Raw genomic sequence first — 21,250 nt, 5'->3', positions numbered from 1 at the left:
AACTTCCTATAAAAATACACTTGATCATTAGGGATTATTAGAGAATATCAAAACAGGTCTCCTTTCGCTGGCGTTATTGCTGCCGCTGCTGCTTCTTATTCTTCCCCTCCAAAAACCACTCAAACACATTCTGGAACAATGCTTTACCTCCCGTCTCAATGACATCACCATGGCAGGGAATAATCCGATCAAAGTCCCACTTATCCATCCTTGCAACAGACTCACCAACGCTCTTGCGATCGTTGGCCGTGACATACCACACAAACCGCTTGTGCCATGTCGCTGGCGGCGGATTGGCTGAGATCAAGGGCGCAAACAGCTTGGTGATGATGCCCGACCTAGGAGACTCGCCCGTGCGAGAGTATTGCTCGTTGGCGGGTAAGTTGAAAATAAGATCGGCCTGGATCATGGTTTTGCTGGGTTTGTGTAGGAAGACAATCTCCTTGTTGCCGTGTCCGTCGACGTACTCAATATCGATTTCGCGGTCGAATTCTTCTGATATGTGGATGTCGTGCTTGTTGGCTTTGGTGAGGATATGTGAGAACTGTGTATCTTTCTGGTCCGGGTTGCTCTGTCGCTTTTCGTATAGGCCCTCGGGCGCAATGATTTCTGCGTCCGGGAAGGCCTTTTTCCAGGCTGTAAGGTAGATATGATGCTCCATATCTGGCGCGGCAATGTATTTGATCCGTCCGCCCTGCGTTGCGATTGTCTGCTCTACCTCGGAGGTCAGTGCGACTGGCGAGACGACGAGCATGTTTCCTGTCGCAAGTTTGACTGGCCGCATATCAGCAGCGGTTTTTCAAAGAAATGACGAGATCCACGACATACCGAGAGTACCTCTGCCACCAAACTTGATCAGCCCGAAGCGATTGAATGGGACACTGAACGTGGTGATGTCTGACGTGACTTGTCGGATCACCATGACCTTTTTCGGGTCACCAGGGAATAATTTGGAGCTCATGGCGAGTAGTCTTTGGTTGATTTGCACAATCGAATATGTTGCAAAGTGAGAACGGTACTCGTAGATGTCCTTCCTTATAAGAAGAAGTGTAAGTCAAGGAAAGTCCAGACTGGATGCTTAGAAATGACGTCCACCAGAGGAAGCTCCACTCCCAATCGGGAAGGCGCAGGCCGAGGCCCAAACCTTAACCTCTTGCTTAATCCGATAAGTGCTCTGTCCAATCATAGCCTGCGCCGTTACGATTCATGTGACACTTACTAAGCTTGAAGGGTCCAGATTTCTTCTATTGCTTCTACAAGTGTTTTTTATGCTTCGTTTATCCAGATATTCTCGGATGCGATTTCGTCCAGCTCCGCCTCGGTTTAAGTTCTTGAATGGGTAGCATCGTACACTCTTTTAGGATTGACGATGAACTAGTGTCGTAGGTTGTGAATCAATCTCTCGATATGGAATAGTCGATTGATAATGGGGATGCGAGATGGTGCAAGGCAGCAATGCTGAGTCACCACGCACAAACAATGATCTGGATATATAAATTCCCTCTGCTTCCGAACCACAGTAGACTTACACGCAGCCAGCTAATCCGAAAGGCAAAATGTCCGACGAATGGTCGCCCTCGCCAACATTCAGCATCCCAACGGATCGCTTACACATCTCATACTTCCAAGTGGACAACCCCGAACATAGCGATTTCCTAGTCCGTCTCTGGAACACGGACGATTTTATCAAATCGGAAGGCAACACAGGCCTTGATACCCTCGAAAAAGCAGCTGCTTTCATCAAAAATAGGGTCCATAATGACTATCTAAGAAACAAGCATGGCCAATTCCTGGTATCCCTGAAACCGCATCCAGACGCATCTCTGGCGGAGAGCAGGTTGATCGGGGTGGTCTCCTTGATGAAGGGCGAGCAACCGAATGCTTACTATGCGCCGGATATTGGCTATACTATTCTGCCCGAAGAAAGTGGTAAAGGATATGCAACAGAAGCCAGTATTGGGTTATTGGATTATGCGCGTCGGGAGCTTGGGATCAACGACGTTTTCGGGTTCTGTGGGCATAATGATGCACGTAGCGCTCGTGTGTTGCAGAAGATTGGGTTGCAATTCAGAGGAAATAGAAAGCTGAGCTTTTTTGGTGGTGCGCATAGTGCTGTCTATGCTTGGCCTCACATGAGTCAGGATTTGACGGTGTACGGGATAGATGACTGATCATTGCCAATCCGAGCAGTGTCTTAGAATTGTGTATTCTAGAGCTCTCGCAAATAACAAAGAACAAACCAGCAAGGGTATCAAGCAACACCACGTCCTCCCGCCAATAATTTCGCCGCACGCATGGAATAAAAACTAGCCCAGAAAAAAATATAGCTCAACTGTACCAACCATGTTGATTTTGTCGCTGGAACTCCTCGTCGTTTCGGTGTGGTATGATGGATTCTTTAATGTCAAAGGTTTCAACTAGCTGCTGCCATATTTCGAAATTGAGACTCCAGATAAGCTGATGCTTCTGAATGCCCCTTTGCTGCGCCTCGAGTGGAGCATATGGCGTCGAAGGTTCTGAGTATAACACGTTAGCTTAATGGGAAAAATCGCACATAGAGCGAACCTTACGTATAGTAACAAGACCATGGCGGTTCTGACCAACTCCAACATTGCCGTCTCTGATCAGAAAGCTAATGTAGAACAAATTCTCGACACTCTGCCCAAAGGACTTCGGGTTAATGGCAAATGGGAATAGCAAAATACCTCCAATGTCGGAAATCTGATGCTTGTCCATAGCTGCCTCAATCTCCTCAGTTGTAGGTTCTCTTCCCAACGCGCGCAATTCCTCATCGACAGTATTCGTACGTGCATCTGCCACTTCTTTCAAGAGTTTGCTAATCTTAGTGCACATGACAGTCAGGTTCGATGACTCTTGTCTATCTAGATCTTGCTCTTCGAGGTCTTGCGGTCGTACAACCTGTGTCCTGTCGATCTGATTTGCCGCTCTGCGTTGCGTAAGCTGTCGAGTGCGTTTCTGGACGGATAATGGACCCAGAAGGAATCCAGATAATGAGGGGCGTGTATTGTACGGGAAACAAGCAGCTCGACCCAGTAAATCCCAATTTAATGTATCATCGACTCCTTCGTCGTCGCTTTCGTCAGCGTTCCCTCTGTTTTGTGTGCGGCGTTGTGTACCGAGGCCATTCGACGACCCATTTGCAGGAGTTTGGCGCATAAAGGACAAGCATTTGGAGACAAATTCGTCCACATCTATACCAGCGGCAAGTCCATCCGACGCACGCGCTGCTTTTTTATATGACAGATCTGCCGCATTGACCAAAAGCGCAGAATCGACGGTCGCGTCTGATGTTTGTTTCACTTGGGCAAAATATTCGTTCGCTTTCTGGATGGTGTTGAGGATACCCTTGTTATCGGTCTGAAGAAATTCACCTCTGCAGTCTGTTTCTAATTAGCATAGTCATGTTAATTATCAAACCGACGCCAAACCTACCATTCATTTCACGTTGCAGGTCTCTGAGACCTTTGCGAATCTTTCGACGCTCTGCGACATCTTGATCTGGATCGTAGTAATCATTGACAGCTCTTTGAGATGCGCGTGGCTGAGAGGACTGTGTAGATTCTGCATTTCCTTGTAACTCAGCCAGTCGTACTCGCTTGGTGCTTGACGATGATCCTGTTGCGGAAGTATCCAGCGCCATGTTGCTTTTCCTCTTTCCAAGTTGTGATGGTCGGCGATTTTGATTTTCTTTGTCAGATGAAGTCGCAGATGGTGAAGAAGGTGATGAAAGCTGATCGTCTTGATATATGGTAGTGGAAAGTCTGGAGGGAGCCATGTTCGAGCACGATTGTTCTGAGCGGAACAGGTTTGATCTAAAATGCGGCGCAGCGATTCGAGCACCCTACTATGGGGCAAGGTATATGGGTCACAAGGCTGATATAAATATCAAATCTTCAAACACCGCAAGTATTGAAAGTGAACAAACGCATGCCGAAATAAACGCGAAATCAAGACGTCGCCAAAAGAAGCATTATAAGGAGACAATTAATAGCGCGTTTAGCTTCTGGACGCGCCTGCGGGGCCATCGTGATGCCTTGCCGCTCAGGCATCATCGTCATCGACTCAAGCTGTACACCGCCTTCCCTTTTCAACAACAACAGGTACTATAACAACCAGACATCGTCACTTGTTCTCTCTTCGCCTGTGATGGAAGGCCGTAGCTGGAGGATCTAACGCTATACGGAGATGGAAGCCTTTACGTTTGCGACCTCCACTCAGGTCGACTTTCCCGTGCAGGTAAAGATGTAAGTCAAATCAACAGCTCGGAGATGTAGTACAACAACAGACTAATGAACCATCACTCAGCGGCGCTTTAGAGGGCAAACAGAAGCCTATCCCATATTCCATACTCCTCAAAGACCCCGAGTTGCGACATCTCGGATCCAACCAGAGCCCTGCGTCAGACCTCTTTGTCACTGTTCAGCTATGGTCCGATTCCAAGCCCCTCGGCGTGCCGATGCAGACATCGTATAAATCCTTCAAGACGAGTCGCACATGGAACGAATGGTTACAAATGCCAATATGTGTAAAAGATGCTCCTCTAGGCTCGCAGTTGGCAATTACGGTTTGGGACCTCTCGCCCCTTGGTACGGAAGCTTCGAACGGCCATGGCGTACCTTTCGGTGGGACCACAATATCGCTATTTGACACCGATGGGAAATTGCGCATGGGAAGACAAAAATGCAAAATCTACCGGAATAAAGCTGCGGACGGATTTTCGTCAAGTACAACGCCAGCTATACCGCCTGCTCAGCGTCGCAAGACCCATGGTGCACTTCCTCTCACTCAGTCACCCGAGGAAGCCGAACTTGAGCGTATCGAGGGGCTAATAAAGAAACATGAGATGGGCGAAATGACCCGTGTAGACTGGCTGGACCAGCTGGTTTTTCGTCAACTAGAAAAAATCAAAACAAGTGCGGAAGAAGCCGCGAAGAAAAGAGCAACCATAGTTCAAGCCACGAAACAAAAACCCAATCAGAGAGAGAACGGGGTTCACGAAGATGACTCTGACACAGAAAGCTTGTACGAAGAGAATTTCCTCCTCTATGTTGAATTCCCACGATTTGACCATCCTATTGTTTGGGACGATTACGAATATCCTCCTCCACCAGTTTCCACGCATCCCTCACTTGTACAGAACAACCCCACAGCCACCCTCAAACCGCTACCTGAAGTTCGCTTAGGTCCAGGTATTGAAGGTCCTGATGATGCCGGGACATACCGAGTTGTTAGAATCTATGACCCGGAAGTTGGACAGACCGGCAACCCTTGCGAAGACAAGCACAGAAGGCTTGTACGTAGCCATCGAACTGGAATTATGGACCGTGATCTCAAGCCTAATCCCAAGATTCGTGACGAATTGAACTTTATCATGTCTTATGGGCCAACTCATGAGTTGACAGCTGAAGAAAAGGATCTAATTTGGAGGTTCAGGTACTACTTGACACGAGACAAGAAGGCACTCACAAAATTCATCAAATCAGTCAATTGGAGAGATCTTGGCGAGGCTCGACAAGCCATGGAGATTCTGCCCAAATGGACCGAGATTGATGTTGATGACGCTCTGGAACTATTGGGACCAACTTTCGATAATTCCACGGTTCGTGCTTATGCGGTTGAACGTTTGCGAAAGGCCGGAGATGACGAGCTTCTCCTATATCTTCTACAACTCGTACAAGCCCTAAAATTTGAAAAGACACCCGAAGAGACCGCAGAAGAAGTTGCACATGACTCGTCCTTAGCAAATTTCTTGATAGCACGAGCTGCTAATAACTTTGTCCTTGGCAACTATCTGCACTGGTATCTCATGGTTGAATGTGACGACACAGGTATCGCAAACCTGGCATCTCATCGGCGCTTGTTCGCTCGCGTGGAATATTACTTCATGACAGAGCTAGAGAAAGTCCATCCAGAAAATCGAAAGATTTTGCTCCGGCAAGGCGAATTAATCACTGTCCTGACACGAATCACAAAAGAGTTACGATTTTCGAGAGAAAACCGCGCTGTCAAAATCGACAAACTGAAGAAATACCTCAAGGATCCCAAGAATGAGATTATCACCATTGATCCGCCTTTGCCCTTACCATTGGATCCGAGTGTCATTATAACGGGATGCTTCCCTGACGAATCTAACGTCTTCAAATCTTCTCTGTCCCCGCTACTTGTCAACTTCAGAACGTCCGACGGCCGCAAATATCCAGTTTTCTTCAAGGTTGGCGACGATCTACGTCAGGACCAGCTAGTCATTCAGATCATCACCCTGATGGACCAATTGCTACAAAAGGAGAACTTGGACCTGAAACTTACTCCGTACCGCATTCTGGCGACTGGCGCAACCGCTGGAGCGGCACAATTCATCCCTTCAACTTCCTTATCAGCGGCATCGGCGAAATACAAAGGCTCTATACTCGCATACTTGCGAGCCAATAATCCCGATGACTCAGAACCGCTTGGTGTCCGCAAAGAAACCATGGACATATATATCAAGTCATGTGCTGGCTATTGTGTCGTCACATATCTCCTTGGTGTTGGAGATCGCCATCTCGAGAATCTTCTCCTAGCACCAGATGGGCATTTTTTCCATGCAGACTTTGGCTTCATCCTCGGACGAGACCCCAAACCCTTCGCACCGATGATGAAACTCTGCAAGGAAATGGTCGAAGGCATGGGAGGTGCCAATTCCCAGCACTACCTTCAATTCAAACAACATTGCTTCACAGCTTATACCACTCTCCGCAAGTCCGCAAACCTCATTCTGAATCTCTTCAGTCTGATGGTGGACGCCAATATTCCAGATATCAGAGTTGAGCCGGATAAGGCTGTGCTCAAGGTGAAGGAACGGTTTCACTTGGAACTGAGCGAAGAAGAGGCCATTAGACATTTTGAGCAGCTGATTTCTGACAGCGTGAATGCTATTTTTGGCGTTGTTATTGATCGGCTGCATGATTTTGTGCAAGGATGGAGGACTTGATTGAACCCCTTCGGTGCACATAGTGCTCCTTAGATATTTCTACGAGTGACTCGCACGTGAAACGATACACTTTATCGGCCGTAAATTCCACGATCAAAGCTCGCTTAGCAAGATCGAGATGCGAGCGACCACAGAATTGCGCCCTATATTCTTCATGTTCCCGCATCACCGACCTGGATCAATACTCGCCGTGGAGTCTATCGAGGGTTAGTCTAGACGAGGTCTTTGCGAGCTATTCTTACACAATATAGACGGATAGCCACCATGGCTCAGGCAGATCTGTACCAGTTGACAAAGTGTCCAGAGTCCAGAACCATGTGCCATGTACCAAATGAGGTGAAACCACTGGACTCAAACACTCTATTACCAAACACTGCCAATGTACAAGAGAATGCACGCTTTAGTGCCCTAATTCATTGCTATTATAGGTTAGAGAAAGATATTTTTCTATGAACGATGCCGAAATTTGATTCTTTTTTCAAAATAAAACTACATCGAAATATGACCCATCACCTGGCCATGTTACACAGCATAACAGCGATTATTGTATAACACACGTGCTGCGCAAACCCATTTATATTGTAAGTAAGGATTGTAGTGCCAACACACTAAGCGTCAAAATTCTTGTCCGTCGGGGCACCGATCTCTTCATCTGCCGGAGCCCTTGGTTCATGCAAATCCAGCTCTATCCACTCCTGCGCATGATCCGTATCAGAAGTCTCCCGTGCGCCAGCATCTTCACGACGCGCGACATATGACTCTGCATTCACATTTCGTCCATTATTCAGAGGATAAGCATCGGCGGTAAACACAGCGCCCTCAGCGGCATTACTCATCATCTTGCTTTGAGCTTGCTGGTCCTCATCATCTTCAGGCGTACCTTCACGGCATGCCCATGCATCGACGAATCGGAGTACTTCGCGATTCCACCAACGTTTCATAAAGAGCAAGCGGAAGGGGACTAAAGCAATTATAAGGACCGGAAATGCCGGTGCAGCTTTCGTCAAAGTGAGAACGAAGACCGCAGCTGTGAGGACGATCTGCAGGATGGTGTAATAATGGATGGGGAGATAGGAAGGTCTCTCAGAAGGGGAATCTTTGTTATGGAGAGCGGCAGGCAGCTGAGGGAGTTCTGACGGTGGGGTCAGGATGTAGAAGAAGCGGTATAGTATAGGGCTATTTTATGTGGTTAGCAAATTCTGGCATAGAGGTTTGTGGTCAGAGCGGTACGTACTTGACGGATAAGCTCTGCTCTCCCATGAACAGGAACAACCCTGCTAACACGCTTGTTGGGGTCAATCCCAGGACAGTCATAAACGGCGGACTGACGAAAAGCATGATGCCACCGGCATGCAAAAATGCCGACCACCGTTGCTCATAGACACGTCGAACCTCGCGGGACTCTACTTTTTCTTCGCCGTCCACAATCACCGTGTGCTGCTCATGTTCCGAGTACATCAACGACTCCGAGTGAAGAGGAGCCTGAGGGAGTAGTCCGTTTGCCGGAGGAATTCCCAGAATTCCACAGATCGCCGTCGTCGTTCCTAGTAGAACGATATCCCATGCAAACCCGCCAGGCTTTCGGGTCCCGTACCTATCAATGGTACAAATTATCGAACTCACTTCATGGTCGAAAAAGAAGAGTACTGTGATGATCAACCCGGGTAATATGGCAGCCAGTATCCAGCCTACGGGCAAAGTCCAGAAATGGACAAAGAATGTATCACGTTCTGGGGAGGTCGGCCGAAATGAATGACTGACATTGAGGGTCATCTTGTCCAAGTTTGCTAGTTCTCCGACGTGAGGCATGCCAATGAAAATAATTATGGAGATTGCAGCGGCATACTCTGCAAGTCCGAGCCGAATATATCGGTGGAACAATGGTCGCCACGATTCAGCGGTCGAGAGGAATATTGCAAGAAGCATGGTACCGACGGCGCCAATAACTGCATACAGAAATGCCGCAAATGAAAGACTGTCGTGAGCTCGTTGCAATTCCTGAATGGCCTTGTGGAAATAGATCACACTGTTCAACAACGAAAAGATCTCGGTCGAGAAGGTTGTGACATATCGCATTGTCCAGTCATGGGCATTGACGATAGCCAGTATATAATGCATCCAGGCAGCATGGATCAATGACCATGCCATGAATGGTAGAAAGGGTATCTGATCTGGTTGTTAGGCTATTGACGTTCACCCGGGGACATAATTTTCATACCTTGAAACTGTCAATGCACAACGCATATATATTCTCGGCCAGTACGGAGAATGGACCAGTCACGCCGAGTATAGTCAATGGCTGTATCGAAGCAAGAGCAAAGATGATACCGCAAAGACCAGTGCTGAAGACAACTTCGATGGTTCCCCAATTCGCTCCAGTCAAGACGTAAAGATCACTCGCAAACGTGATGCCTGGAAGAAGATTGGTGAAGAACACGTATACAGCGCTAGCAAATATCTGCTGATTAAACACCGTCCAGTCGGACAGATAGCGCCTGCGAACATTGACGATGTCCTGTTTCAAAAGTCGGAATGGGCGAAGAGGACCTCCTCTAGCGACAGAGCCCTTCAAAGCACGCCACGGCTTGGGCGTGTGCTTCGATGGAGTAATGATGGAATGGGCGTCAAGGTCTTCTCCTTGTTCACCATCTTCAGGTACACTAGTCTGATCACCTGGGGAACTTGCCTGATGGCGACGACGTGCTCTTTCTGACCGGTGTCGCAAAGCGGACGAGATCCTGGTGGACCGAGGACGGAAGGCCGTAATCAGAGACATTGAGGCGCCTATACCGAAAACTTTGGGACTTTGCTAATGTGATGTACGATTTGTTCCTCCCAATGGCCTCAGATAATATCAAATATTAAATGCTCTGTTATCTGGAAGTGGTGTCAGTCAGACTATGACAAGCTTTGCCCAGATACCATACCCCGCACCTTTCTCCTTTATTGTCACGAAGATTTCTCCTGATCAAGAGACATAGTTGTTATAGATTCCAAATGACTAATCTTCATCTTGCCAAAATCAGCGAGAATTTTGGATTTTGTAGTTTCCAAATAGACAGCAAAGTTAAATTGTTATCAGAGCCCAAGCCAACGAGAAAGGTTACGTCATAGGGCTTGCTTGTTCACCGCCTTTGATATTCTGCCGACAAAATATTGCTTTCCTCCGATGCCGACTCCGCTAACAGTAGACTCCTTTGAAACGACAAAAGCACTCGGCAGTGTGTGATTGAATCAGCTAGTAGCTGATATGATGCCCGCATCTCCAGAAACTCAATCGAAAGCGCCACCACTGTATCGACAACGATGACCGCTAAATTCGTTCCGCGCGCCGTGTTCCCTCAATATGACTCGATTCCGCGCTCATACTTCCTGGGCCATCACAAGGCTGGTCTAGAGAAAATGAAGAGTATGATATCGAGTATAGATTATATCATCGAATGTCGGGATTTCCGGGTACCGATTACTTCCATCAATCCCATGTTTGAGGAGGCACTGGGGGATAAACAACGTCTCATTGTATATACGAAAAGAGATCTAGGAGGAGCGGCCGATGCTGTGACACGAAAAGTGAACAAATCCAAGTCTAAACTAAGTTGTATACCATGGGCTAAACATGATTTATATAGAATAAAGAATTAATGCGCAAGCTCGACCCCAAAACTACCGTCTTTTTCACGACGTCTACTTCCGCGGACTCTGTCAGTACTGTTCTGAGACATTTGAAATCGGATAAATCAACCGCCCACCGAATAGCAGCTTGTCGAGCAATGGTTGTCGGAATGCCAAACATTGGGAAATCATCTTTGATTAATACCCTGAGGAATCAGGGCGTCCATAAAGCCAAAGCGCTCAAAACTGGCGAGCATCCAGGTGTAACGCGCAAGATTGGTACTCCCGTCAAGGTGGTAGAAAGAGAGGACGGATCATCAATATATGTTCTGGATACACCCGGAGTGTTTGTCCCCTACATGCCCGACGCTGAGAGGATGCTGAAACTTGCTCTTTGCGGCTGCGTCAAAGACACGATTATTCCTCCTGTCACGTTGGCAGACTATCTTCTGTACCAAATCAACTTACATGATCCAAAAGTTTATGAAAAGTGGTCTGAGCCTACAAACGAAGTTATGCCGCTGCTTACGCAATTCGCTCACCAAGTGGGTTTGCTCTCCAAAGGTGCTATTCCTAACATAGAACAAGCCGCCATCAATATTGTGCAGAAGTGGCGGTCGGGGGAATTAGGGAAGTTTGTTCTAGATGATGTCAAGGAAGAATTGACGGCACGAAAGGAGGGAACTCTGAAGGAATTTGGTCCTAGTCGGACGCAACGACTCAAGGCTATCACGCTTGAAAGGAAACAGAAACAGCAGGAGCGGATAGAAACTTCGAAAAGCTCCACTGCGATGAAAATAATAAGCAGCTCAGAGAGAAGATAGCGAATGTGCTATGTATAAGAATCGTGTACCTTATGATGTAAAATAGATCCCCAATTTGAATAATCGCTAAAAAAGATACTGTACAAATAGTACATTGTGTGTTTGAATGACATGGAACATAATTCTCATCAAGTACATGCAATTATGAGATCTTGTCCAGAAGTCTTCGCCGCCTTCTATCCACAAGCTCTTCTTGAACTTCTTCGAGCGTAGGAAGCCTCCATTCTACACCGTCACCAGCATCACCAGGCAACGGTTCCCAGCCATCCTCGGCATCATCCTCTCCATTCTTAATCATATTCTCGATTGCCTCCTTTTCACGCTTTTGCTCGTAAGCTACCAGGGCATCCTCTTCTTCGTCTCGCCCATAACCGAAGTAAGCAGCATCAACATGTTTGCGAAATAATTCGGCAGCTTTCTTTCCGCTCTCGGTTTCCTCTTCATCTGGTCGATTCTTTCTCGCCGCAGCTTCAAACATCTCTTTGACACCAGGGAGCTCTCGCGCACGTCCAAAGTATCTGTAACCTTTCCCACCCCCTGGAATCTCCCTGCCCTCATCGTCATAAACTCTTCCCCCGCCACGCATGTAGTTCGGTCCGCCTAAATTCCGAATTTGTGACTCCCACATATGTTTCTCCCTCATGAGTTTGTTGATCTCATCATTCAGGTCTCGAATTTGGTAATCGCTGAGACTGGGATCTTGGATTCGGGTGACTTTGCGCGATATTTCTTTGAGCACTTGACCTCGCCATTTTTCTGCGGTTGGTATAGAATCTATCTGTGTAATGCCCTTAGGTCGACGTGTTCGCGCGATGTCGAGAATTCCGAGATCTGCTGCCTGTGCCGCTCGGAATCGGAACAGCATAGACTGTGCTTTCTCGCTGTTTCGAGCCTGTGGAAGTAGAATGTGTAAGCTTGGTGATGGCTTGCGCCGAAAAAAAGAACTTTAGGACACGACTTACCATTTTGGCGACTGAGAGAATGTGTTATGAGATCCTGGTATTCAATTCGCTCATACAGATCGAGAGAAGGTTTGGAATCTTGATTTGCGCGATTTAAAGTTGTTTCATGTGAAGAGGAAAAAGATGTCATTTTCGGGTTGAGGTTGAAATCGACATTTCGACGTTGAAGCTTTGACATTTTGCGCTAGTCCGTTTTCGGATGGAACAACTGTGCCCTAACTTCACCTCAGCGCCCAACTCAATACACTGATCTCTCTAGAAAGAAGTTATTAAGATGTGTCTGAGGATATTTTATTATACTCAGAAGTACATATTCTCTACTCCTGATAGCATCCGAAATGATCAGGCAGGTCAAGACGACTGCTGTGAACAGAGCATGATATCCTACATAAATTAGAGACTGAAATATTTTTGCCAAAGTGTTATGCGGTAATCTTTTACATTGCACTCGATGTTGTTTACCTGACATTAATGTATGATACATTTGAATCGAAGTACTTGAATCTGGAAATAAAATATGTGCATCCACATGACTGGCTAGACAAAAACACACACCAACCAAATCAAACGCACCTTAATGAAAAACATAATACATACGAATGCACATAGTATAAACAGAACACAAATGAGAAGCCCTCTCTTAATTTCCGCGAATGTCCATTGCTCCCAAATCATAGCATCCTCGTCAAAACGCTAAACAACCTAAATCCGCCCCAGCAGGAATTGCACATGCAAAAACAGCAGAAAGAAGAATCAAAAATGTTCAGAAATGATGTAATATACCGATTCGGTAGCTCTATTGCTCAGCTCAGATGAAGCCTTTGGTGTTGCTGAATTTTCGTTGGGGTACTTCGACTGTGCCATTAGCGACGTATACGCCACTGCCACGCCGACTAGCAACGTCGCTCAATCCATTGGCTCTCCCAGCAATGCTGCCTCTCTCGATACGCAATTGCTTCCACCCTTCTAGCTCTCTCTCGAGTCGAAGAGCTTTCTCGCGCTCTTCACGCAATTCTCGCTCGGCCCGCTTGGCTTGCAATTGACTTTGAGAATCAGTCGACTGAAGCTCATCGATTGTTTGGAGGAGACGCTCGATCCTGTCGCGAGATTTGGTGATGTCGTCAGTCAACTGTGCGTTCATCTTGTCTCGCCGTTCAATCTGTGACTGCAAATCCTTGACTGTGCGGTCGACATTACGTGTGGAGCGCTGCTCGGCACTGTATTTGGACTCTTGTTCCTCCAGCTGGATTTCAAGCTAAACCAAGATTAATTAGCATCAAGTATTAATATTTCAAAGTCAAGACACTTACCTCCTTAACTCGTTTGTGTAGGAATTTGATATCCTGAGAAGCTGATGAATACCCCTTGGTTTCCAAGTCGACACATCGAAGCTGAACCTCCTTCAGTTGCTTCTCTAGAGATGCTTTGTCCTTGAAAAGAGTGGCGTTTGCTTCTCTCTCGGCGATTAATTCTTTCTGCATTTCAACGGAAAGAGCTTCTGCTCGACGCATCTTTCCAACTGCAGCGGCGGAGACATCTTCGTGCTGAGCTAGTTTTGATTTGAGCTCAAGGATCTCGCGATCCATACCAGCCGCATCCCTCATTGAAGGGCTATCGCCGTTTGCCAGATCTTCGAGTCGGTCAGTAGCCTCCTTCAGTCGGGACTCCAGTACTCTCTTGTCTTTGGCTAAGAAATCTCGTTCCGAAGTGATGTCGTCAACAGAAGTACGCAGATTTCGCACCTGTGACAATAAGGACACAACCTTGCTTTGAGCATCATTGTGTGCTTTGACGGCTTCATCACGTGAGGAAGAGACGTCTTGCAATGTCATTTCCAGGCGAGACTTCTCCTTGGCCCACGTTGAGCTGTTAAGCACCTCATTATCCCACTTGCTGCGCAAGTCTTCCAACTCTTCACGCAATCTGGAATTCTCGTCACGAACATGAAGAAGGTTTTCTCGCTCGATCTCAAGCTCGTTCGTAATTGTTGCAAACTCTCTCTGATACTTTTTCCTTGTTTGCTCGAGAGAAGCTTCTTTATCCTCAATCTCCGATGCTCTATGATTCCTATAATCTTCGAGCTCATTTTGCAGACGTCGCTTACCCTGGAGAGCCCCTTCGAGATCAGCAGAAAGGTCCTCAACTCTTTCTTCGTACGATTGAACTTGTCGCTGTAGATCTTCGACAAGCGAGTCCATGCGCTGACGATCGGCCATGATTGTCGCACAGGTATCTTCTGCTTCCTTGGCTTGCGATTTAGCAAATTGTTCGGCTCGAGCAGCTTTGAGTACCGCGATCTCCGCTTGTTCAAGCTTGCTGAAGTACTCATCGGCACGACTCTTGTATAGACTGAGGCTAGACGTCAAATCTATGACTTTCGACTCCTCGGCATCGAGACGAATTTGTAGATCAGAGAATTCCTGCAATAGCTGGTTTCGACTAGCAGCATCCTGTTCTCTTGAGTATTCGGAGTCCTGAAGATCAGAGCGAGCATCTCTCAGCTCGACTTCTAGAGCAGCCTTGCTTCTCTTTAATTTGTCAAACTGAGACTTGGCATCAGTAAGTTCTGCCATTGCACTTTTGTTTACGTTGAGAAGCGACTTCCTCGACTGCTCCTGGGAATTGAGTAGATCAAAGAGCTCCTCATGAGACTTAGCTTGTACATCTCGCAAGGATAATTCTCCCGTTTGAATCATGCGCTCGAGAGCAGAAACTTTCTTGGCCGAATCATCCAATTTTTCATGTAGCCTGCCATTTTCACGTTCCAGCAATTGGACACGGCGGATTGATGGGCTATCATCTTGCCACATGTCGCGATTAGGGGTAGTAAGCTCAAGCTGATTTTGCAGGTGTCTATTTTGCATTTCCGTCATCTGCAATTTGTTTTGTAACTCTTCAAGCTCGGTCGCCATGTCCATCCGCTTCTGGAAAGTTGTAGTGTCGACTGTACGATCTGATCGACCAGAGTCTTGATTGACTTCATTGAGATTGAATCGCCGATTAGGAGTGGAAGGATTGGAAAATCTCTTTGCACTCTCCGAATTCTTTCGAATGTGGGTCGGTGATCGAGGAGCGGCAACCTGGTTATTATCTATTTCCTCTAGTAGAGCTCTCTTTGAAGAGCTGAAGCGAGCATCCATCTCCTTCATCTCCCCTTCATGACGTTGACGCATCTCAGCCAATTGACTTTCTGCCCTGCTGTATCTTTCTTCGGCAACGCGCAAGTCGCTATGAGCCAATTCAAGAAGCTGAGCAAGGTCCACTTTCTTAGAGAGATCAGGCTGAATAGCCTCCCAAGACTTGGGGCTCTCGTTGGATTCGTTGGTTTCAGGATCAAAGACTTTGTGCAGAAGCATCAACTGCTGATGACAACCTTCAATTTCTTTGTGAGCTTGATCAAGGGCTGCTTGAAGCTGACGAGTATTGGCTTGTGCCTGGTTTCGCATTTGTCTTTCTGTTTCGAGATTTCTGTTTGCTTCTGCTAGTTGGAGAGTAACAGTAGACGAAGCTGCGTCGGCTTTGCGACTAGCCTTGTGCTCCCGGGCAACTTCATGATTCAAGTCCTCTACAGTCAAAGCCAATTTCTCTTTCTGCTTTTCAAGAGAGGTAATAGTAACTTGCGCATCGCCCAACTGACGCTGCACCTTCTTTTGCTCCTCTTCCAACTTTGCTTTCTCGTTTTGCAGCTGTACAATCCGGGATCGTTGACTATCGCTAGCCTTTGAATTTGAACGAGAGATCTCTAGGTTCTTCTGCTGAATCTTATTGAGAAGGGCGCGATTGTCATTTTCAGACGCAGTAAGCCTTCCCTTGACAGTAACAAGCTCGCGTTCTAGGCGCTCCTTCTGTTGATCGTGACGTTCACGGAAGGTCTCAGAATCCGCAAGCATCTGTGTAAGCTCCTGTACTTGAACAGATAAACGAGATTTATCCCCTTCCGCTTCCTGCATCTGTCTAGAGACTGCATCGAGTTCATCGCGAAGAGCCGCTTGCTTCTCGTTGGCTTGCTTTATCAAATTCCGCTCAACATGACTCTCCGCATCTAATCGTGCTTTTTCGGCGTTGGCAAAGCGTTCGCGTAGCCTGATAAGTTCGGCTTGTAGGTCTTTGCGGGCTTGTTCAGCAGTGATACGAGCCTCTGTGGCGCGACGTAATGTATCTTGTTGGATATACATTTCCTTTTCTATAGTGATTTTCGCTTCGTTCAAGTTTTCGTATTTGCCCTTCAGCTCGGCTAGCTTGTGTTCTCCTAGCATTTGAACATCATCTCGCGATTGCCTCTCGCGGCTGAGATCTGCTTGCAACTGGAAGAGCTGAGCCTTCAAGTCCTGTACCTGTTGTTCAAGGAGTCTTCTGCTGTGGCCAGCTTCGGCATCCTCGGTCATCTTGGCCTCAAGCATTTTCTTAACATCTGCAGCCTCGCGCTCTAAAGTAAGCTTCTCTGATTTTGTTGCATCCATTTCAGCCTGAAGATCTCGCAGGCGTTTTTGCATATTGTCATGTCGATCTCCGAGAGATTGTCTCTCTACTTCAAGACTTTTCTTGGCCTCTTCGTGTCTTTTCGCATCGTTACGAAGCACGACGAGTTCGCCTTCCTTGCGCCTAATCAAATCCTCGTAGCCAGTGGATGTCTTGGAGAGCTCGGCAATCTCTTGCCTGATGGCTTTATTCTCATCAAAAAGATTTTTGACTTGGATCCGGGATGCTTCAAGTTCCTTGGAGGTCTTTGCTAGTTTCACATCGAGATTCTGATCGGACTTCAACAGCTTGGTCTCAAGATCTTGTAGCTTCCTCTCCTTCAAGTTGAGTTGGCTTTGCAACATCTTCATTTCCTGCGTCAAGTCCTGCACTTGGGAGTCTCTCTTGGAATGTGTGTTCTCCATCTCCTTTAGTGTAGAATCCATCGTGGATAGTCTCTCCTGAAGTTGTTTTTTGTCGGCCTCCAATTTCATGATGATTTGTCCGGCTTGCTCTAATTGGATTTTCCTTGCATCAAGCTGTTCCTCGGCCTTTCTCTTGGCCTCGATAAGTTCATCAAGTTGCCCCTCGAGGTTCTCTTGGTCGGCAATAGCTTCTGCCAATTTCTCACTGAGCTCTACCTCTCTGATTTGGAGGCGCTTGAAGATCTCTTCCTTATCTAGTGCAAGAGCACGTTCGCTCTCCAGAGTCTTCTTGACGCGATTGATTTCCAACTCTGCTCGTCGCCTTTCTTCCTCTAACTTGTGGCGGTCTTGCAGGTCCTGCTGCGCCTTGGCTTCGAGTGCTGAAATCTTTTCGTCCCTTTTCTTAACCTCGGCGGCAGTTCGAGTAGCTCCAAGAAGTGGCTTCATCCCAGTGAACAGTCGCCACCAAGGATTTGCTTGCATAGATAAGTAGACGTGAAAGTTTTTCTGGATGATACGAGTTGCCTCGGCCCTGTACAGTCTCTTATTCGCAATACGCCTCTGGACAAAACCTCTAGCCGCGGACTGGAATAAGGTCATAATTTCCCGAATAAGAGCATCCCTCTTCTCTTCCAGTTCTGCGAGCACTCCAGCTCTGAAAAAGACTTTTGTCAATCCAACGCGATACCATGCCTTGTCCAGATTGAGTTTATTTAACATGATATGCGCCGCACTTTGTCCTTCGAGATAGCCCTTGGGCATATCACGGCAGAGGACTTCATAGCGCTGTCGAAATTCGTTGAAAGAAAGACGGTTTGGAAAGCCAGTTCGAGCAATCCGGATACCTTCTAGAACACCATTACATCGTAATTGGTCCAAGACAAGAGGACCGTTGAATTGTTTGGGCTTCTTCTTATGATTGGGGAGGATGCAACGAACGAAATGCGGATGGGTCGAATGAAGCTGATTCATCAGGCTTGACAATTGATCTTTATGCCTTTGTGCCACCGTACGGAATAACCCTTTCTTGACCCGGCTTCGGGAAAAGCCTTGTTCATCATCGGTGTCCACATAGTCCGAAAACAGATTGCAAATGTGTTTGTCGGTCGAGCCGGATAGCAAGCGCGTTATGTTGTCATTCAAAGGATCTTTGTTCTTCTCAAGCCAACCTTCAGTCGTATATTCAACTTCAGCCGCATAATGCGTGAGAACAAATCCTTGACTGAGTCGGGAAGCGCGGTATTTGGGCGAATTCCGATCCCAGAGTGAATGCAACTTCTCCGTGAAAGTCTTATCAGTAGCCTTTGGCATTACGCAATCTTCGTCTAGACAAGAGAAAATGCCAATTGGGTTCGTCAATTCGATCAGGTCAATAGTCGGCTGTAGATCTTTGCCGAAGTCGATGAATTGCCATTCGATCTGCTCCCTAGCATATTCTTCTTGCTCAAGAACAAACATGTGGTGATTGAAGAATTGCTGAAGTTTCTCATTGGTGTAGTTGATGCAGAGTTGCTCAAAGCTGTTGCTCTCGAAAATCTCGAAACCAGCAATATCCAGTACGCCAATAAAGAATGTATCGTCGCTAGCAGAGCTACTCATGTCTAGCTGGTTGTTGATACGATTCACGAGATCGCCAAAGCCCCTCTCATATATACCTTTAGCCAAAGCATCAAGTGCCAATCTTACTTGTTCTGGAGTTTGGACTTTCTCGACCCACTCTCTGCCAGCCTTGACTCTAGGGTGTAACAGCCCTTTGACGAACGAATCGGTGTCGACACCGAGAAGTTGGCATGCTTTTTGGACGCTGTCAAAGGCTTCCGGTGTTAGAGCAGCTTGATCACCACGGATTCGCTCTTTTGTGACCGTGATATTCCCGAGATGCAGTACAGCGGCGATGGTACGCAAGATACACATGCGATCATTTTCGGAAAAGTTCATTATTTGGAACGCCTCCATAAGTGCTTTCCATTCCTCGACATCAGATACCCCAGCAATAGAGTCGTTACCGTCTCTTGTATACGCAAAATCTTCAATTTGCATGTCTCCAAGAAGAAGCTTGTTCCTCAAACTCTTGTCACAGCCTTGCAAGAGCTGGTAAAAGACATGGTAATTGCGTTCCCTGGTTCCGGGTTTGACCACCCTCGATTTTTCGAGAAGATACCAATCGATATAAGCCCCAGATATTTGTCCAGAGCGAGTGAACTCGATTCGAATGAATTTTCCGAATCTCGAGGAGTTATTATTCCTCACTGTCTGGGCATTTCCGAAGGCTTCTAATATTGGGTTGGCGCGAAGTATCTGTTGCGACAAGTTGGAGAAATGTTTCCCAGTAGATCGTGATCCGGAGGACTCAGGAGTAGCTACTGCTGCCAAGTACTGAATGACCTTTTTGGTGTTTTCGGTTTTTCCGGCGCCCGACTCTCCACTAATAACGATGTTAATACTCAATATAAAAATCGTTCAAAGGGGTGGCCATACGTCACAAGTATACTTTGATTCTCGCCTTCTTCTACGAGGTTTCGAAACGCTTGATCTGCCATGGCAAATATATGTGGCCGCGTATCTTCCCGGCTCTGGCCCTTGTACATCCTCACGTATTCGTTTGTGTAAATTGGGAGGGGACAATATGGGTTGATGGTAACTAAGAAAAGGCCGGAATATGTCTAATCCATCCGTCAGCATCTACCATAACGACACGTCATGTATTTTGACTAACATATATGAGATCGGCTTGATACCGCATGTGCAAATTGTGCACCACAGAAGCCTCGTTGAGATGGGTCAATTCAGCCATGTCGTCGGCTTTATCGAATTTTGCCGGGTTCACTTTATCTGCATTTTCCGAACTGACTTCTCGTTGCTAGATGTGAAGAAGTAGATATTTAGCTTTCGCTGCATATATTTAGGAATTACTTCACTCACGCTGCCGTCGTCACATTGCACCAACAAGTTTCCGTCCTGTCGGTCTTCGAGGACCTCTCCTCGAATGAAGGCCTTTTCAGCATCTTTCAGCCAAACATATCGTTTTCCAGAAAAATCGTTGTCTCCTTCCAAATTATGAATCGAGTTGGCACCTCGTTGCAGTTCCTCCGTTTTGATGAACTGAGGAGCAAATGTTCCGGACGCGTGAACAGAATGCCTTAAAGAACTCGAACGTGGCCGATTTTCTGACTCCAGAGCAACTGCTGAGAAGTGTGACAATGACGAGTTCCGCGTATGCGGCTTCTTCTCCGACTCTCCAAACGTCGTGGGGAACACGGCGGACTTTGGCCTAATTGTTGACACCTGAGGACTTGGTGATGGCGAGGGTGAGTGTCGATTGAAAGGATTAGCTCGACGAGGCGAACTATTAAATGATGAGGGCTGCATATTTTCGTGATTTAATGCATGTCGATATTGCTAGGTCGTTGCACGTTTACCGTTTGGCGGAAGTCATAAAGGTCGTGGGGAGCAACTCGAGTACAACAAACGTGCTAGTATTAGAGAAGCAATCGATGTGAAAAGAAAAATAAAGCCGCGTTTAGAAGATGACAGTCAAATGAGAGTAAGCGCTGGTAATCGCCTGCGCTCAGAAATAGAGGCTGAATGGGAGGTTGCGCGAATGTGAAGTCGATGTCAGGCGGGTTGGCTGTTTGTTTACCTTTTACCGGGAGCGATCGTTCTGCTCCGCAACTGCCCTGTAGCACAGAAGCCAATCTAACCATTCTGGGCTTAGCGGTATGCAAGAAGCGGTGACGCACTGTCTTACCCGTTCGAGGCAAGTGCGACTCCTCCGGCGGCAAGAGCAACTCACGCAGTCACGTGGTCTTATCCTGGCGTCAACCAAAAGTCAAGTTTCGCACGGCTTTTCGTCTGGTTGAAAACCAAACTCCACAACCCATCGCTTTTCTGCCCTACTTTGGTCGGAGAACCTATTTTACTCAACTGAAATTCCCTAATATACTAATTTCAACTTTGAATATCCGTTGCAGAGGCTCA

At 47.0% G+C, this 21,250-nt stretch overlaps 8 protein-coding genes across 8 annotated transcripts; 3 read left to right on the top strand and 5 right to left on the bottom strand.

The window, feature by feature from the left end:
* Positions 1-73: 73 nt before the first annotated feature.
* On the bottom strand, positions 74-961 carry BHQ10_004763 (uncharacterized protein; the record flags this gene model as incomplete). Its single annotated transcript, XM_040877164.1, has 2 exons — positions 74-774; positions 829-961. 2 exons carry the CDS (start codon positions 959-961, stop codon positions 74-76), a joined length of 834 nt encoding a protein of 277 aa, XP_040733267.1.
* Positions 962-1,556: 595 nt separating this feature from the next.
* Positions 1,557-2,171, top strand: BHQ10_004762 (uncharacterized protein; the record flags this gene model as incomplete). The annotated part of the gene is made up of 1 exon (XM_040877163.1): positions 1,557-2,171. One exon carries the CDS (start codon positions 1,557-1,559, stop codon positions 2,169-2,171), a length of 615 nt encoding a protein of 204 aa, XP_040733266.1.
* A 157-nt stretch (positions 2,172-2,328) lies between these two features.
* Positions 2,329-3,661, bottom strand: BHQ10_004761 (uncharacterized protein; the record flags this gene model as incomplete). The annotated part of the gene is made up of 3 exons (XM_040877162.1): positions 2,329-2,516; positions 2,571-3,401; positions 3,454-3,661. 3 exons carry the CDS (start codon positions 3,659-3,661, stop codon positions 2,329-2,331), a joined length of 1,227 nt encoding a protein of 408 aa, XP_040733265.1.
* A 545-nt stretch (positions 3,662-4,206) lies between these two features.
* BHQ10_004760 (uncharacterized protein) lies at positions 4,207-6,991 on the top strand (the record flags this gene model as incomplete). Its single annotated transcript, XM_040877161.1, has 2 exons — positions 4,207-4,265; positions 4,327-6,991. The coding sequence occupies 2 exons, from the start codon at positions 4,207-4,209 to the stop codon at positions 6,989-6,991; spliced, it is 2,724 nt and encodes a 907-aa protein (XP_040733264.1).
* A 608-nt stretch (positions 6,992-7,599) lies between these two features.
* Positions 7,600-9,767, bottom strand: BHQ10_004759 (uncharacterized protein; the record flags this gene model as incomplete). The annotated part of the gene is made up of 3 exons (XM_040877159.1): positions 7,600-8,167; positions 8,226-9,157; positions 9,210-9,767. The coding sequence occupies 3 exons, from the start codon at positions 9,765-9,767 to the stop codon at positions 7,600-7,602; spliced, it is 2,058 nt and encodes a 685-aa protein (XP_040733263.1).
* A 530-nt stretch (positions 9,768-10,297) lies between these two features.
* BHQ10_004758 (uncharacterized protein) lies at positions 10,298-11,427 on the top strand (the record flags this gene model as incomplete). The annotated part of the gene is made up of 2 exons (XM_040877158.1): positions 10,298-10,561; positions 10,621-11,427. The coding sequence occupies 2 exons, from the start codon at positions 10,298-10,300 to the stop codon at positions 11,425-11,427; spliced, it is 1,071 nt and encodes a 356-aa protein (XP_040733262.1).
* A 142-nt stretch (positions 11,428-11,569) lies between these two features.
* Positions 11,570-12,392, bottom strand: BHQ10_004757 (uncharacterized protein; the record flags this gene model as incomplete). The annotated part of the gene is made up of 2 exons (XM_040877157.1): positions 11,570-12,319; positions 12,390-12,392. The coding sequence occupies 2 exons, from the start codon at positions 12,390-12,392 to the stop codon at positions 11,570-11,572; spliced, it is 753 nt and encodes a 250-aa protein (XP_040733261.1).
* An 805-nt stretch (positions 12,393-13,197) lies between these two features.
* On the bottom strand, positions 13,198-20,641 carry BHQ10_004756 (uncharacterized protein; the record flags this gene model as incomplete). Its single annotated transcript, XM_040877156.1, has 5 exons — positions 13,198-13,644; positions 13,700-19,697; positions 19,751-19,935; positions 19,989-20,132; positions 20,195-20,641. 5 exons carry the CDS (start codon positions 20,639-20,641, stop codon positions 13,198-13,200), a joined length of 7,221 nt encoding a protein of 2,406 aa, XP_040733260.1.
* Positions 20,642-21,250: the final 609 nt, after the last annotated feature.

The sequence above is a fragment of the Talaromyces amestolkiae genome, assembly GCF_001896365.1.
Source record: "Talaromyces amestolkiae strain CIB chromosome Unknown scaffold8.1, whole genome shotgun sequence".
NCBI lineage: Eukaryota > Fungi > Ascomycota > Eurotiomycetes > Eurotiales > Trichocomaceae > Talaromyces > Talaromyces amestolkiae.
The sequence above is the reverse complement of the archived record's forward strand: the minus strand, read 5'-3'. Positions and strand labels throughout refer to the sequence as shown.